We start from the raw sequence: 16,718 nt of genomic DNA, 5'->3' as shown, positions 1-16,718 counted from the left end.
AAGAGAGTTTAGATGAACTAAAACTGTGCAAGGCACAAGATTGAGGTGTAGGTGTCACTAAAGAAAGCTGTGCCAAATCACACAGCTGATGGATACACTATTGCTTGAGGGCCTGAACTTGACTTTCCAAAATTTATTGATTTTGAGGAACTGAGCTGTACACGTTTCAGCACTCAAGCTATTTAACAAGGAAGTAAGCCAGGGTGTTTTTTTTTTTTTAAAAAGCAAGGTAAGGACAGCCCACCACTGTCATGTCATATGAGAAAAGCAGGATTAATAACAGAAACAGACGTCAAGCCTTTCCCTTCATGTCCACAGACAGAGTTGGAGCAGCCAAGCAAGCAGAAAGAGAGATGGACAGGCAAGTAGGCAAAGACTGCAGAGCTTCAGAGGATGGAAAATTACCAGGGTTCCACAATCAGCTGGGCACCTTTGATCAGCAAGAGCCCAGGCACCAATTACTGCCGGATAATCGGCAGCTCCTCAGAGGGCTGACGAGCTGCAGGCAGTGTGGGCACAACGGGTCACTGACCACCAGGCAAAGGCCTGGTCAACAAGGCTCACAGAGCCAAAAGCTGATGGTGGCCCTCGCTGAAATGCTGCATGAAGGCGGCCAAACAGAGAAGCAGCACAGCGAAGCCATTGTTCCCCTCCTGCCGACTCAGCACACTGGCACTCTCACAAGCCAGACATCCCTCTCTGCAGACCGCTCAGTAGTGAAGGAAGAGAGCTATGGTTAGAGTGTGTGAACCTGCTACGGCACATGTCGTAGTTTTTCCACATACTGCCCCCGTGTCTGTGCTGACACATACGTAACATACGCAGAACAAATGTGCACACGCATGCTGATCAAACACCTGTCCCTGTAACTGTGGTAAACAAAATGCTGCAGTGCACAAGGCACCACGAGCTGCACAGTGATGCAACACACATGAAACACATTCCACGCTGCCTTCCTGCCTGATAACCTATTCCTACGCAGGAAAAAGGCCAACCTGCCTGTTCCCGACTTACAACACGTTATCTAAGAGGAATGTGGACTGACAAAGATATTTAAACCAAACTCTGGCATTTCAAACACGACTCATTTCTTTTCCTCTTACTCATACCGATCGCTGTAAATCAGCAGTGATTTATAAACAAAAAACAAAACAAGTGTCTTCACTTGAAGCAAAACATGATATTCAGCTCATTAATAATTGACGTCTTTCTTGTGCTGGGGAACGTTCATTATCGATTAGGCTACGCTAGAGTGGTGGTGCTTGGTGTGCCGATCCTCCCTCCACTGTCAACAATACAACAGTCTGAAACAGTTCTGACCACCACCAGAAAAAAACTCCTGCAGTGGTGCATTAGAAGACCAACTCAGAAGCATCTCCGATTCCTTTGCTTGTTCATACCATACTGTTATCTAACAGAAATCCCAGCAGCAGCCAGCAGACTTTGGATGAGGCACGCTGCAGTTATACAACAGGCAGTGCCGGTAAAAGCAGACCCATATGGGCCAGAAGGAGCTTCCCTGTAAACCAAGAGTTAGAGGAGGAATTTGCTCACTAAGCAGCAACATCTGAACAGACGAGAGATGTTACACTGGAGGAAAAGAGCTCGTTTATGAGGCCATAAAGCAGACAGCTTTCGAGACCGGTATCAATGTCATATTTTCGAGCTGATTTCAAAGATGTTTCTTAGTGTTGATACCACAGCTGTACCTCATTTCACATGTTAATTCATTATGTTGCGTGCAAACAGATGTCTCTATAAAAACAGGTATTTTCATTAAATCAGGCAAGCAACACCTCAGAAATGCACCAGTGTTTAATGCTTTTTACCTCCACACAAAAATAACCAAGAATAAACATCAGCATACAGGATTATTTTATAGATTTATATCACACGTATAAGTTCAAGCTTCAATAGCTGTCAGTTTTCAATCAATGCTATTCTATGAACACACTCTATAAAATAACTACTTATTAAGATAACAAAAAACAAACACTTTTATGTGTTTGATGATGTGTTAATGATAACACACCAACTCTATTAAATCAACTTTCTCTGTATTGCAACACTACTATGGCTTACTATGCTTTCTTTGACTTGCCCCCAACCAGTATCATAGCTCAGTGTATTTCTAAACACAGTTCTGCTGAGATGACAAAAATTGTGGGTGCAAAGGGAATTCTTATCAAGCACAGTAAAACAAAGGAGGAATTTCAAGTAAACTTGGGAATCAATAAGATGACAGCTATTAGATTTAAAATGTAAAAACAATTATTAGATCCTGATGTACATAAAAGCACACAGAGCACATTTAGGCCGTACGCTGTGGACGTAAAAATAATGCAGTTTTTTCCCCATTTTGTATGTAAGGAGGTTTTTTATTCTGTGGCACCAACTTTGAATATTTTGTTGGGTCATCTTGCTTTTTCTGCTGCATCATCCAGCAACCACTGTGGTGGTTACCAGGGAACTGGTTCCACAGCAACCTTGATACATCAGGGTGACGAGAGGAGGCGGGGCCAAGAAAATCCATGACTATTGTGCAGATTAGGCTGAACTACACTGGAAGCTGCCTGCAGATGGTCACAGTATGCAAGAGAACGGTGCAACTGTTACCCATGCTATGGACAGGCAGTCATTTGGCATAAACACATATCACTTAGTGTTAAGACAAGTAGTAATTACACCAACCGCGCTCTCAGTTTACGTAGTTCATACACAGGAACTGAGAAAGGGATGCACAGCGGTGGTTTTACAAGATCAATACCGAAACCTGACTTTGCATCAGAATCTTTTGTCACGTTATAAGCTGCTGAAGTGTTAGTTTAGGTGACAGACAGACACTTTTCCAGTAGTAGATATTCATAGTAAAACTAGCTGGAGATTCAAATAATCAAGTCAATGTGCCTCAACTCCTGAAGCACAGGAGCTCTTCTCTGAGCTCTGTATGGTGCCAAGGGGAGAGGATTTAGCCAATATGGCCATCTCGGGTGTGAAGCTCTTGTTGTGAGAACAGAAGCCCCACCCACCTGCTGTTCAAATCTTCCATCTGAGAGGGGCAGATAATCAGAGGATGGGAGGATATCTTATATGCAGGCTGGAAAGGAGCTAAAAACTTCTGGTTCAAACACTTATACAAACTAAGGAGCTGCACCAAGGCAAGATAAATAAGGATTATTTTGAACTATAAATCATACTAAGCTATATTAGTCCAAGAACAAAAATGTAAACGAGCATTACAGTCCCCCTTAAAAGGTAAATAACATCTAGAAAAGATCAGAAATATAAAAAGCTCCTTAAATCCCAGATTGAAACCTCTTCCAGTGGCTATTTTTATACCTTATCCGATGTCACTGTGGCCTACTGTTAACATTTTGGTCATTCCAATCGTTGTGCTTTATAAATAAACATCTCTTTGTGAAGCAACAAGCACCACAGTTAAAATACTTACACATCTTAGCACTCTAACTAGAACTGGTTACTCCCAACCTGTGAGATACACTAGCGGTCACTCCATTCTGGGTCACTCATAATTAAAGCAGAGATCAGAGGGCTGAATAAAGCATGAGCTGTTCTAGTCCAGGAGGCTCAGGTATCACTATTACAGGGGCCTAGAGAGGGACAAAGGAGTCCCTGAGCCCCATACCATACCAAGGGAGGAGTCACACAGACACCAACCTGAAAGGCAACTCCTTGCATACAGTGATGCACCCCCAACCCTCCTGGCCCTAATCCATAGTTTCAACAGCCAGGGCAAAACGAGAAGCTCAAAGCCCTTTGGACCTAATTACAAGCTAAAGATATTGTCCCTGATGGGGACACTTTAGGAATCGAGTTCAAAGCAGTAAAACACCATCCAGGGCCCACCTTACACTGGTATTTTTTTTCCACTTTCTTAAAAGAGTGCTAACAAAGCCAAATGCTGCCACTAAGAAACAGCCTACAGATACAAATACTGCACGGTTTGCATAAAACAGGGCAAATAAAAGTACTTTGAACCAGAGAGAAGAAATGTGATTTGAAAAACAGCCACAAGAACTTCAAACACTATTTCTGTTAATGTGTAGAAACATTGAGAATTATCAGTTCTACCAGTTTTATCTTCTATAAAAGAGGAAATTCCTGTTGAAGTAGCCCATAGACTCTGTGTACTATGCATATATTTTGTAACTGCAGCAGTTGCACTAATACAGTTATTGCTCCAAGTGATGGGAAATTACTTCACCACGTCTTGGACATCAGGTGCAATATGTATATATGTGATTACAATAATACATTTACAATGAAATTACTGTATTTTTGCTTTGCCTGAGAGAATCACATTACTAAAACCAGGGTTTATGAGTGGTAATAACAATGCAGCAAATAAACATGTCCAGTTAGCCTGTGTGTGGGCATGTAAGCAAACTCTAAAATGCTTATTTGCCTCAATTTTTCCATTCATTTAAATTTGTTTACAATCTGGAAAACATTTTCCCCAAGCAGCTAACTTGTGTGAAACCATCTTGAACGACAATAATCGTCCTTTGTGTGATAAGACGACACGGTTTACCAACAAACAGCAAACACAGAAGTTCAAATCAACTCCACACATCCTATTTTAGGCTACTTATGTTGAAATGGGGTCAGCGGCACATTTGAGATCCTGCTTCTAAAACCTCTTCTCTGGTTGAATCCTCTCAAAGTGTCTTTGCTGGATCTAATCCAGCAGAGAATATGAAGCTAGCAAGTGTAGACAATATCGATTCAAAGGCATCGAATCCCACATGCACCTGGATGTTGACCTCTTTCTTTTGTGAGGGGGGCCATTAAAATACAATGGTCCTTTTTACAATGCTTCCTTTTTGTGGCATTTATTATATACGTCAGTTTCTCTATGCTTATTCAAAGCAGAAGAGTTTAATTTGGTGGATTGCATTCATCTTGTGTCACATTGTCCAATTAGAGTTTATAAATAAAAACTTACAGACTGCAAGCAGCATTCTTAGGGAGCAGCATTTTGGTACTTGTAAAACAGGAGGGCGTCAAAACACATTCCGCTTTAGCGTTTGATGTTAATGACAGCATTTTCTGCACTGTCGTGTCATAATCTCACACATCTACATCATCAAAAGACCCACGCGTTTGGATAACATTCTCACGCCTGACGAAAAATCACTTGGAAGAGAATCGGGTTTGCAGGCATCTCGGTGAAGATGAGTTTACAAACCCTTTTTCTCGCATTCCCACGCAAGTCAGGTTTAATAAGTAAACATCTGAGCATTTCATTTAATGGGTGCATCACTACCACCAAGAACTGGTGTTGACAAAAAGCACAGGATATGGATAACAACACTGAAACTGGCTCAGATGACACATACACATCACCCTTATCCAGACTGTTTGACGATAACGTGAAAACAAAAAACATATCTGCTATATCAGTCATCTCTTAATGATCAAGGTAACGCTGGACTGAATGCTAAGCTGAGAGTGACATTCACTCTAATTTCACCATGAGCAGCAAGAGGCTCAGCTATCACTCTCCTATCAGGGTCCTATCAGGGTAAAGCTTTAGACTGCATCGTCATCATACGGCAACTTTATCTACCTGCAGTTGCATCACTACTCAGTATTCACATGTACAACTCACTGCCAAGTGTAGGCCCCGCCTTTGAGAAGAGAGCAAAATGCTGAGAGTTAAAGCTAGATTCTCCCACAGAGTGAATCACAGAGCTCAGGACAGAGACTTGCTCCTGCATTCTCCTCCTCTCCCAAACAGCTGACAGACTTACACAGTAGGTTCGGTGGCTGGTAGCCAATCTTGCCTCCCTCATCCTGTGAGATGAGCTAAGCCATCCCTTTCAAAATTTGGAGGAAAAAAAAATATCATCTCTCTCTGTAAGGGAAAAGCAGCAGTCCCCCCAAAAGAACACAAAATGAGCCTTTGGAGACTGCTACACACATAACCACAAAAGGGTCTGTATAACCGGACCTTACAGAAGTCTGCATGCGTATTTTAAGGCTGAGTAATTTAGAGACCACTAGCAAAAAATATTGACAAAAATCACAGTCCTGGTGATTTTCCTTAGAGTGGAGGCTAAATTGTCTTTGATGGCCGCCAAAATGTTGTAAATGCAGAACAAACCCTGGATAAGAGCCGACATCAAAACAAACTGCATCTCTCTGGTCATTACTGTGCTACCACTAGGGATGAATAACAATAATGACACTACTTCTCTTTCCTGTATTGCTTTTATAGTTCATTGAGGATTTTTTACATATGGTAAATAGAATTAAGACTACACTGTTTCTCTGGCAATTAATCCATTGATACATCCAGTTCAAAATCACTGTTAAAAATATACATTTGGCAGATCTTTTTTGATTGTTTTGTTTTTATTTTCTGCCCTAACATTCTTTTTCTAACCCTTATCCAACAGAAAGTCTACTGCTTCTTTCAGGTCTTGAAAACACCATCATTAAACATTTAGCCTGTGCAAAACTGACATGACACAACAGATAACTATCCCCTGCCATCAGTAAATGTCATCTTCCCTGCAGATAGCCTGACAGCAGTCAACAGCTGATGTGCGAGCACTCCTAATATCCTCTTCACTCACTTTAGTAGGTGCACCTGATCAACTACTCGTTAATGCAAACAAATGATCAGCGCGATCACATGGCAGCAACTGGGAGAGCTGGTTGACAAGACCAAGTTCAAACTGAGCATCACAATGGGGAAGAAAGGTGAAGAGCACAACATACAACATGTCCAGCCTATGAATCTGTGCCACAAAGAATTTCTGTTCTCAATGAAAAAGGGAGTCAAACCTGGCACTAGCAATACCTAGTAAAAAGTATATAAACTGAATAGCACTTGACTACATCCCCCACTGCTCTGAGCACTCTGAAACCGAGTGCTAGTATTGTAAGCAGAATAAAATAAGCAATGCAGGACATATTTTGAACTTCTTCTTTTTTACTATAATCTGATATTTACAGTCAGAATAACTGGATTTCAGCACCTCTCCTCGACCAGTCAGAGGGTTGCGTCTGTGTTTTCCAAACAAAAACAAATAACTCATCCTGTGTATTATTTCAGGTCACAAATTACATCGCTGCTCCAATAATAAAATGCCTAATGACAGAATCCAAATAGAATTAGCGTCCAATAAACAGGATGTTTTCAACCGTATGGTTGTGCTGCTGGGGCTATCACACAATCTATCACATGGTTATCTTAGTACAGTCTCCACGTGGAAGGTAATCTGACCACTGATGGTTATCTGATCATGAATGGCAGACTTCTCGACCTCTCTTGCAAGAAAAGATCCACCTGCCATATAAGACGATCTAAGACACATTATCACACTTCAGAAACATTCCGAGTGCTAAGACTCTGAGTCACAGTCTGTATCGTCATGGTGATCAACCTGTCTGGATAGATGAGTGTTAAGAAGACTCACCTTTATTGTGACAGAACACTTTTTGAGGGGGGCGGGGGGGACAAACTTGCAAGTCACTAAACTGCCAAGCTACCGATGAATACCATTTGTAAGGATGGTATTACACAAGCGAACCGTGTGATAGGGTGTAAGTGAATGTCGTGACAAACCGTGTGCTAGGAGCAAGCTATCCGATGAGCTTAGGTCATTTTGCTGAATAACGTCCATCCCCCTAAAGTTATCCAGGTAACTTGAGAATCGTTAGCTACTTAACTGACGTTAGCCATACCTCTTAAACACCTTAGCTTATTCGGCAAGACAGAAGCAGATATTTTCTAACAGGAGATAAAGATGTTAGACAGCTTAACACCATCTATTCTGTCCCTGCTTGTGCTATTTTGTTAGGTTAGCAAGAGAGCTAAACGCCGTGTTAATGGGAGCTGCCATAGCTCCGTGTGCCGCATCAGAGAGGCACAAGCTAGTGTTGCTTAGCTCGGTGAGCTAACAAGCTTCACCGGGCATGCTTACCAAAGTGCACACAGCCCACTTTCAGCCTACCTGCGATCACCGCTGCGACCCTGAAGATGCCCCGTGTATGCCGTCACCAGTGTATCACGAGCCGTGCCCTGCCAAAATAATTCAAATTCCACAGAAAGTGTCGGGAGAGACGCTCGCAGTCCAATCGCTTCAGCCACCGCCGCTGAATGGCTGCTACTCAGCGCCTCAATCAAACTTCCTCCTTAGCAACGGACCGCCTCTGCGTGACCCCCATTGGCCGGCGCGTGTACATCGAAGGTGATCGATGGTCGATAGTGCAACCTGGATCGAAGCTGAGTTTCACGCTTTATGCTGTTCGTCTTGTAGTTATTAAGAGAAGCAGGCGTGAAAGCACATTGTAAGACACCGCTTCTGTCTATCGGGTTTAGCTCCAATTAAGATGCACCTGTAAATATATAACTACTATAATCTGACCTGAATCCATCACACACTCTGTGTGATGGATTATTGTTACAATTAATAAGTTGTAAGCAACACTTTACTTTTCGTATTTTGTTACAGTGGGGCTGATTTCTATATAAGCAGGTATCAAACTGTATGCATATGTTCTCATTAAGTTTTCTTGTATTTCATACATTAGTGCTATTTTCCTCTCAAATGTAGTAGGGTATGTAAAGCACCACTGCAAACGTTCAGTTGCACCACTTTTAACGAGCACCTTCATTACAAATTCATCGTCTGGGTGATATGCAAATATAACCCTGTCAGTGAGGTCACTCCTGAAACGACAAAAAATTAGGGCAACAGTCCAGTGCCATCCCGAGTTTCACCGCAATCATCCTTCCTGTGTAGGCCATCACGTTCTCACCACATAACAAAAACGAAGCTCGTTTAAATGAGTGAAACGTGTTTCTTTTCATATACATCCAGTTAAAGGCTTCCTCCACTCCCTCTGTCTTCACTGACCCCTTGAAAAGGCCAGAAGTTTATCAGCATAAAGTTGCATTCCTCGCATACCTTTAAAGCCTTGTAAGCTGAAGTGTAGCTTGTATTGTGTCCTCAAAGGTTATGAAACCAACAAGGAGGGAAACAAAAAAACCCTTTGGTTCACAAAGTTGTCAAGCCTGTTATGCAGCCTTGCACAGTAACTTTAATAATCATCACAGTGCCCCAGCAGTGACCTCCCAGTCTCCAACACGTTGTTACTGCCGATATTTTATCCCCTTAATTATCTAAAATCTTCGAGAGTCTTGTTTTATTTTATTTTTAAATTTATTTAAATTTTGTATATCTATTATTTTTACCACTAGGTTCCATCAATGAAGTTACCAACGTTATAATGAAAAAAAAAGTTAGCATATTATGCCCCCTGGTGGTCACTTTGTGTGAGTAATGAGTGGTGAACGGTTTCAATCATGTAGCAATGAGTCTACAGATTTTCCCACTTACTGCGTTGCCTAATTAAAAAGATTATTTATGCACACATTGAAGCTAATCATGGCCCTTATTTTTAAAGGGAATACACTCCTAATTTCACGCTGGCCCCAAGTAATGGAATAATCTATAGAAACTGTCAGCATCTGAAGAACTCTATTAAACTACTTGAATTTTTTTTGCTTTATATTAAAAATATATATACTTTAAATAAATGTCTCAAATATAATGGACTTAAAAGGGGAACTGCAATGCTTTTCTTTGTATATTTAAATTGATAATTTCAAATAATCTGGTCAGAGTATGTGAAAGTAATGCCTGTGAGCCAAAACCTCACTCCATTTCAGACTCACTTTAGCGTTTGTGATATCTAGGACAGGGGATAGTCTAAAATGGTTATGTTAGGCACTGAGTCCAAACAACCACTCTTTAAACTTTATGTTTGAGAGGGGCAACCAATGACAAAAAAGAAGGCTTAAAGCGAGAGAAGCTAAACCAGTTGTTTGGCTACACAAAGGAATAAAATGATTACTTTTAACTGTGAATCATGTAAATCTACTCTAGTAGACTCCAAGGATACAAATGAAGTTGGAAATGGCTACAATAAGCCCCATGTAATTATTCAGATTGTGAATTAGGATGCAAACATGTACAATGCAAAAAAAGGATTTTTGCTGTTTTATAAAATGATGAAAAGCGCGGTGATGGTGCAGTAATCCAGTTTATTATTCAAATGACTACAACAGCAATGTCTCCATTACCACATTTTATTTTTTCAAACAACATATAGAGAACTTTACACAAAACAAGCCATTACCTGCTTTAAATATTTACATAAAACTTTGTAGAGACGGAGAAAAAAAAACATTCTTTGGGTCTGACCATGCAAAACAATAAATAATCTTCCTGACAGTGCTTCGCATGGTGGTTTCAAGACTGCCATTCAGCAATAACAATTTAAAAAAAATAATTGTTTTCAGATTTTAGTTGACTGCACATAAAACTGCCCTGGTCCACACAGTCATCAGACATGCTTCAACAGCCCAAAAACCTCAAGACTCAGAGTGGGTCAAGTGCAAGTCAGCATATTAGCAACAGTACATTATGCATATTTCTCTTTCTTTTCAGGTAATCTTCACTATTCCAGATTTAAGCAACATATAGACCAGAAGCGATACAGAAATGAAAAAGTGGGATGTGTGACAGTTTTTTGTGAAAAGCGTAGATTACGTAGAAGAACTAAAGCATCCTGGAAGGATGAAGCACTGTACACAGAAGACCTTAGATGTTTTGTTCAACAGGGTCTTAAAATGTTTTCAGCGCGCTCTTGTCCCCAAGACACAATGAGCAGGAGCTAGAAGTTGACTTCAAGACAGTAGAGTTCCCACTACTTTTATCCTTCAGCAAGGCGGCAAACAGTGTGCAGACGTGATACCCCAATTCCTTCTGCAGGCTGGGTCCAGAATCTGCTCCTCCCTCTCCCTCTTCCCATTTGCTGTGGCTCAGGTAATGACTTGTGGCTCCCAGGACTGGCTGGCCATCTGGGGGCGACACTGTAAAATGACTGGAGGTCCCATCGGGGTTTGACTGTCCAGGCAGAGGCCACTGACCATGTGCTGCAGAGCTGTGCCCTTTGGCTTCCACTTCTGTAAAGACCAAAAAAATAATTTCATGCTGGTTTGTTAACAGATGTTCGTGCACATTGACTCATTCCTGTTAATCCATTGCTCATAAATGATGTGCATCAGCACAGGAGGTTCATGTTAGTAGTGAGAAATGAACTGAGTCAGGGGTGGATTGCAGTAATCACATGAATGACTGACTTTCTGCACTCTCGGTGGAAAAATCATTGTACAGCCAGCTGCAGAGCACGGCAGCCTGCCATCCCACGAGAGAAGAAACAATTTGTTTCTGCTGATAAGATGTCCTGTGTAGGGGCCATTTTCAGTCATGTGCATATACTTTATAAAGTTATTTATTTTTATACCTCCGGAGACTTAAAGGGGTTTCAGATGTGGATATAGATTTGTGAGAAAGTAAACTTTTCTTTTTACTTTCCTTCCCCCACCTTCACCATTCTTTGCCCTCAGATCACAAGGTGTCCTGAATCAATCTACATAATGAATCTAATCTTTAATCATAGATAACACAGACTCAATTTGTTACTGCATTTCTCAGAGCTAAACATTAATTCAGAACATCTATTCTCATAAATAACTTAAAATCCAGTAAAGAATCTGGCATTTAAACTACTTATTACTTTTACTTGAATACATGTCATAGAGAATGACTACATTTACTCAGTTGCTTGTGGAGGAGGATTTTAAAAACAAAATATGCAATATCATACCAATAAGCTACCCAGTAAATTTGCATAAATTTACAATTGATTCTTTTTGTACACGATTACCTGATCTTTTTTTAATTACAAGTATAATGCACAGTCATGTGACCCAAGTCTGAGCAGTTCAGCAATATTCCTTTTTCACTAAAACAGTTGCAAAGAAGGTCATTCATTTTGTTTGTTTCTTTGTTATAGATGCACTATTCTTGGAGTCAGTTTGCACTGTAACGTTTCAAAATAATCCTAATTTTTCTAGTACTGGGCTTACAGCCCCTCACTTCATCCACTGTCTTAAACAAGCCATTTTAGCTACATGGGAGGGGCTACTGGGTTACAAGCAGCGAGGATATACATCAACACTGACATAATACAAAGCCAGGTGTTGAACTGATATTCCATAAATCGAATATTGTTTTCTACCATCACAGTGTGTAAAGCAAATCTGACAAGAAATCTGAAAGGAAAGCCTGCCAGAAACACCTGTCCCTCAGGCAGGATGTCTACAAATCACCAGGTATAACTGGTTCCTTTATTGGGTCACTGAGTAAGTACTCAGAGCTGAACTGAATGCCAAGTACAGATATCAAGAGCCACATGGAGGCTTATTAAAGTTTAGAGGTGAATGTGGGGTTAATCTTCAAATCCCAGAGAGAGTGCATCTGTGTATGCACGTGTTATTACACTGTAACTACTAGATGAGTGTGCTCAGTCAGAACTTTTGTTTAAGGAGGAAATAATATGTCACTGCGCCAATGCATCAATAAACAGGAGACTGTGTAATATACAACTGACACCATTATTTTGTGATCCGTTGGCCAGAGAAACTCCGAGTATTTTATTACATTTATTCATTTTGGCCTTGGCTCTAAAACAGCTTTTAGACGATCACTGGATCTGATATCACCAATGAAGCCCTAAACATAATGAAATTCTTTCAAAATTGTTGAAAGAATTGAAAACTGAAAATATCAAAAAGACATTCATGGCAGAAAGGTACAATATTGCTATAAACCATTTCAGACGGTTGTTTATGTTTTTATAGAGGCTCCATTGTCACTTTATGCCTACAGTGTTAATTATCTTCTGTGCAGCAAAGTCAAAAACACAAGTATTATTTTTCTTTCTCGGGGATTAAAGCCTCAGGACAAAGAGACCAAATGTCTCCCACAGCAATAACTGGTTTCTTGTTGATGGGCATCCTCCCAAAAATACTCTCAAAGGACTTCGATGGGCCAGCTGAGAGATGAGAGGAAAGCCTGGCAAGAATCCGGCACATGGTTTGAGTTAATAACTCCCTCTTTAGTGTCATAAATCACCGTGCAGCCAACTCCATTCCCCCTGGGATGCGAGCATTAAATAATCACAAAAAGGAGAACAAGGAAGGAACAGGGTGGGGTCTGAAGTTATGGGAGCATTTGTTCTACTGCATCTATAAAGTCAACTACTCTTATTTGGCAGGATCTGCATCAGTGCGAAAAGAACACTCAGATTATCTTAGCCTCCTGGCATCATCAGCAGGCGGGCTGCTGAGCATCTGCACTGAAACCACCTCTTATGTCCAAATCTTTTATGTTCGACTTCAGGTCTGTGAGTGGCACATCAAGCATGAACAGCTTGATGCCAAAAGTGAAGTAACCTTCTGGAAAACCTAAGACATTAGGTTAACGGTGACTGGCAGCACAAGATTAAAGCATGTCCTGTTTCTTTTCTTAACCCTTAGTTAACACAAAGACAATTGCACAGTGTGTGTGTTAAATGTGTAGACACCACCAAGCTCAAGATAAATATGCTCACCTATGTTATCCTTTAAAGCTATTACTATAAAGCTTTTTTATTGATGAACGGCTAAAGTGTCCCTCACTGACTGCTAGCACAGACTGTTTAATTTGCTATGACCGATCCACAGGCAATAGTAGGAAAAAACGCTTTAGTCCAGTTCTTTATGGCTCTGAAAATACAATTTGATCAGCTAACAGTATTTCCTCTTACCTGTCTCGGCTCTTTTGTATTGCAGGGCTCCATCTTGACCTTCGACCCCGCTGTGAAAGCAGAAATTGCCAGGCAAAGGTCCTGCTGCCGGATCAGCGGCTCTATTAACTCCCATCTCTGCAAAACACAGAAAATGTATGACTGCTATCATCTGAAGGAAGAATGTGAAATAGGCCGGTGGTTCTTAAACTGTGGGGGTGGGCCCCACCGATACAGAGTGGTGCCACTACAGGAATGTTGTGGAGACCATGTTAAAAATATGAAGTTAAATTTAAATGTCGTCTTTAATAATACATTTTTACTAAACTGGTAAAAATGACACCTGTGCATCAGGCACTTTGCTTCAGTGGGTTATGGATTTCCACTAATACGAATAAGAAATCCCATTTTATGCCCAACTTGTTTATAAAGATGCAGTCCTGGGACACGATTGAATTTAATGGGACCATAAGTGAAAATTCTGCACACTCAAAAAAACTCAAGCACACCTTTTAGTTTATTGAATATTTAAAGGAAGGATCTCTTGCATACTTCAAACAATATGTACCAGTGTTTTTTAAGAGCAAGTCAGGCCACATATGGATAATTTAGCATGCATTACACACACACACACACACACACACAGGCACCTATATTAATATCTACCATTCACTGTTTACAAATTGGGCTGGTGAACAGCAGCATAGAATTTAAAAAGAGTTGCATTTTGCTGAGGTAGCTTTAATAGAACTCAATTAGAACCAAAAATGAGAGTGTGCAGGACAGAGTCTGATGTATTTCTAACAATAACTGTGAGCCACAATAAATCGCCCTCTAGTGGCAAAGTCCTGACCTGCGACTGTGGCCTGTTGGCTCCGAGGCCCCTACACTCTGCCAGCCCGAGGCCGTCGGTCCCACGGGTCTCCAGACACAAACCGCCCTGTTTCAACACACTGGACACTGCTTCCTGCTCAGGGACCCTGTAGGGAGCCAAGAGAGAAGAGACAGGCGCAAAGCCAGTGAAAGGTCTTATTTCAACAATAAAGAACAGATGGATTAAACTGAGTAATTGAATTGCAGCGCTAAGTAATGTGCATCATTGCAACATGTTCTGAAAACGATATACAGTTACACTCTGAGAGACCAGACTTATTTGGAGCAGATACAGCTGAAGTGGCGAGGGAGTAGCTTGAGAAAAAAAGCTCGTGAGATACAAGCTGATAACCCACTCAGAGGTTCCCACCCAGATCATTTATATTTAGATGACTGGCTCTGAACTTCGGGGTAATGGCACCTCGAGGGGTTTTGAGATTACTTCAGGGGGAAAAAAAGTTTTATCTTAAAGGAAACAGAGCTTGAATGTTATTTCTGCTTCACCAGAGCCTCTTCCAGAGATCAATCAGAAATAAACATAGGTGAAAACATGATGAGAACATTTCCATTTGTTGGAATCTAATGGTGTTTGGAAAAGTCTTTGTCTCTCTTGCATAACAGATAATTCAAAACAGATACTAAAAAGTGATCCACAACAACTTCTGTGATGCACTGCATAAATAATGTATATCTCCACTGAAAAATGGATGTTCCCTGTGGAGAGTCTGACACTATGACTCAGTTTTCATATTCATCTGCTGATGGAAAAGGTTTTTTTCTATGATAGCCATACATATGACCTCACACATGTGAGGAAAAAGAATACTAGTTTTCGCACAGGCAGTCATTGCCAATCAAATCTGAACTTTATAAGTGCAGAAATGCAGAAAATCTCGTGCCAGTTAATCTTTTAATATCGACTCCTTTAAGTGTAAGTACAGTAATTAATGAAGCTTATGCATAGGTTCAATAAGGGACATCTGTAATCACTCAGCTGTCTGCTTCCTAAGTGTTTGGCTCCTAGTCTATTCTTTACATCACTTCAATTTCTCCACACTGTCAAACTCAATACTAACATGATTACTCATTTTACATCGTGGGCCAAGTACAACCTTCTTTGATGTTACATAGACTGGACCAAAGAAACTCCCCTTTCTGTCAACCTAACTATACCTTAACTACTCATTGTGAAAAAAAGACATTTCTATTGTAGGTAGTGAAAAAAACAAGGATTCTTCTGTCATCTAATAGTTTATTTATTACTTCATTACTTTGGTGTAGTATAAATAACCACAGGGGAGGTTTTTATTATTAGGAAAAGTTGTAAAAGTACAAAGTTTATGACTTTCACTGGGTGGGATTGAAGTCTTATGTTTGACACTCCTGCTCTAATCCAATCATTTTCTTACCTGCTTCCTGTGAGCCAATCAGCTTCCATTCTATATACTTTAAATCTCTTTTGTCATTCTGTCTTTCAGGCTCTCATTTGTGCAACCTTCCCATCTCTGCCTCACCCGGGTCACTCAGAGCCCAGTCAAAGCCTCCATCTTCATGCTCACCACCACTAGAGTCTACTAGAGTCTACTAGACTCCGGGGCTCCTGTCCTAATTCCTGTCACTGATAGGATTCCATTCTGCCTTGATGGATCATCGGCATCTAATTACCAAACAGCTAAACTGAATTCTGTGTCTCAGTAAATTGTGGTCAGTTTTTCCAAATGATTCCTCCTTACTGAAATATTTTTCTGTATGTGATAAAAAATGTTGGAAATTGCACTTTAATTTTTTGTGTTCCAATGCTGTGCCATTGAGGGAGAATTAAACGTTAACCTCGTTACCTCAGCTCAGGATAGACGTTCTCCATGTACCAGCGGAAAGGTTTGCAGTTCAGCTTCCGTCGCAGCGCCAGACGGTCTGTGATACTGCAAGACCAGATAACAAGAATATTTAGGGACAAAGAGAAATAATGTAGAGGGAACACATAAAAAAAGATGAGGAGGAGAGAATGAGAAAGAAAATGTGGATTTAACCTTGTGAACCTACCATCAACAGCTTACGGAGTATGAATTACAGACTCAGCTAACACAGGTTTTCTTTAAAGTGTGTGTGGGTGTTTTATTTACTGAGTTTTGTTTTTGTTTTGTTTTTTGCTTCTTACTTCTTATATCTTTGCA

The 16,718-nt window shown here is 40.7% G+C and overlaps 2 protein-coding genes across 7 annotated transcripts in view; both read right to left on the bottom strand.

Moving 5' to 3' along the window:
- numb (NUMB endocytic adaptor protein) overlaps positions 1-8,124 on the bottom strand; it is a 48,683-nt gene extending 40,559 nt beyond the window's left edge. For all 6 annotated transcript variants that reach the window (XM_063496955.1, XM_063496957.1, XM_063496954.1 and 3 more), the window contains exon 1: positions 7,986-8,124. The gene's annotated coding sequence lies outside the window, so the exon portion shown is untranslated. The remainder of the gene's footprint in view (positions 1-7,985) is intronic.
- Positions 8,125-10,112: 1,988 nt separating this feature from the next.
- The window catches only part of galnt16 (UDP-N-acetyl-alpha-D-galactosamine:polypeptide N-acetylgalactosaminyltransferase 16), a 36,763-nt gene continuing 30,157 nt past the window's right edge, over positions 10,113-16,718 (bottom strand). Inside the window, exons 12-15 of the mRNA XM_063498804.1 lie at positions 16,383-16,466; positions 14,525-14,651; positions 13,693-13,809; positions 10,113-11,005 (exon numbers count right to left, since the gene is read on the bottom strand). Of these exons, the coding sequence (XP_063354874.1) occupies positions 10,862-11,005; positions 13,693-13,809; positions 14,525-14,651; positions 16,383-16,466 (472 nt within the window). The 3' untranslated portion in view covers positions 10,113-10,861. The remainder of the gene's footprint in view (positions 11,006-13,692; positions 13,810-14,524; positions 14,652-16,382; positions 16,467-16,718) is intronic.

Source organism: Pelmatolapia mariae, linkage group LG16_19 (assembly GCF_036321145.2).
Source record: "Pelmatolapia mariae isolate MD_Pm_ZW linkage group LG16_19, Pm_UMD_F_2, whole genome shotgun sequence".
In the NCBI taxonomy this organism is placed as follows: domain Eukaryota; kingdom Metazoa; phylum Chordata; class Actinopteri; order Cichliformes; family Cichlidae; genus Pelmatolapia; species Pelmatolapia mariae.
Note: the sequence above shows the minus strand (reverse complement) of the source record. Positions and strands in the feature narration are given on the sequence as shown.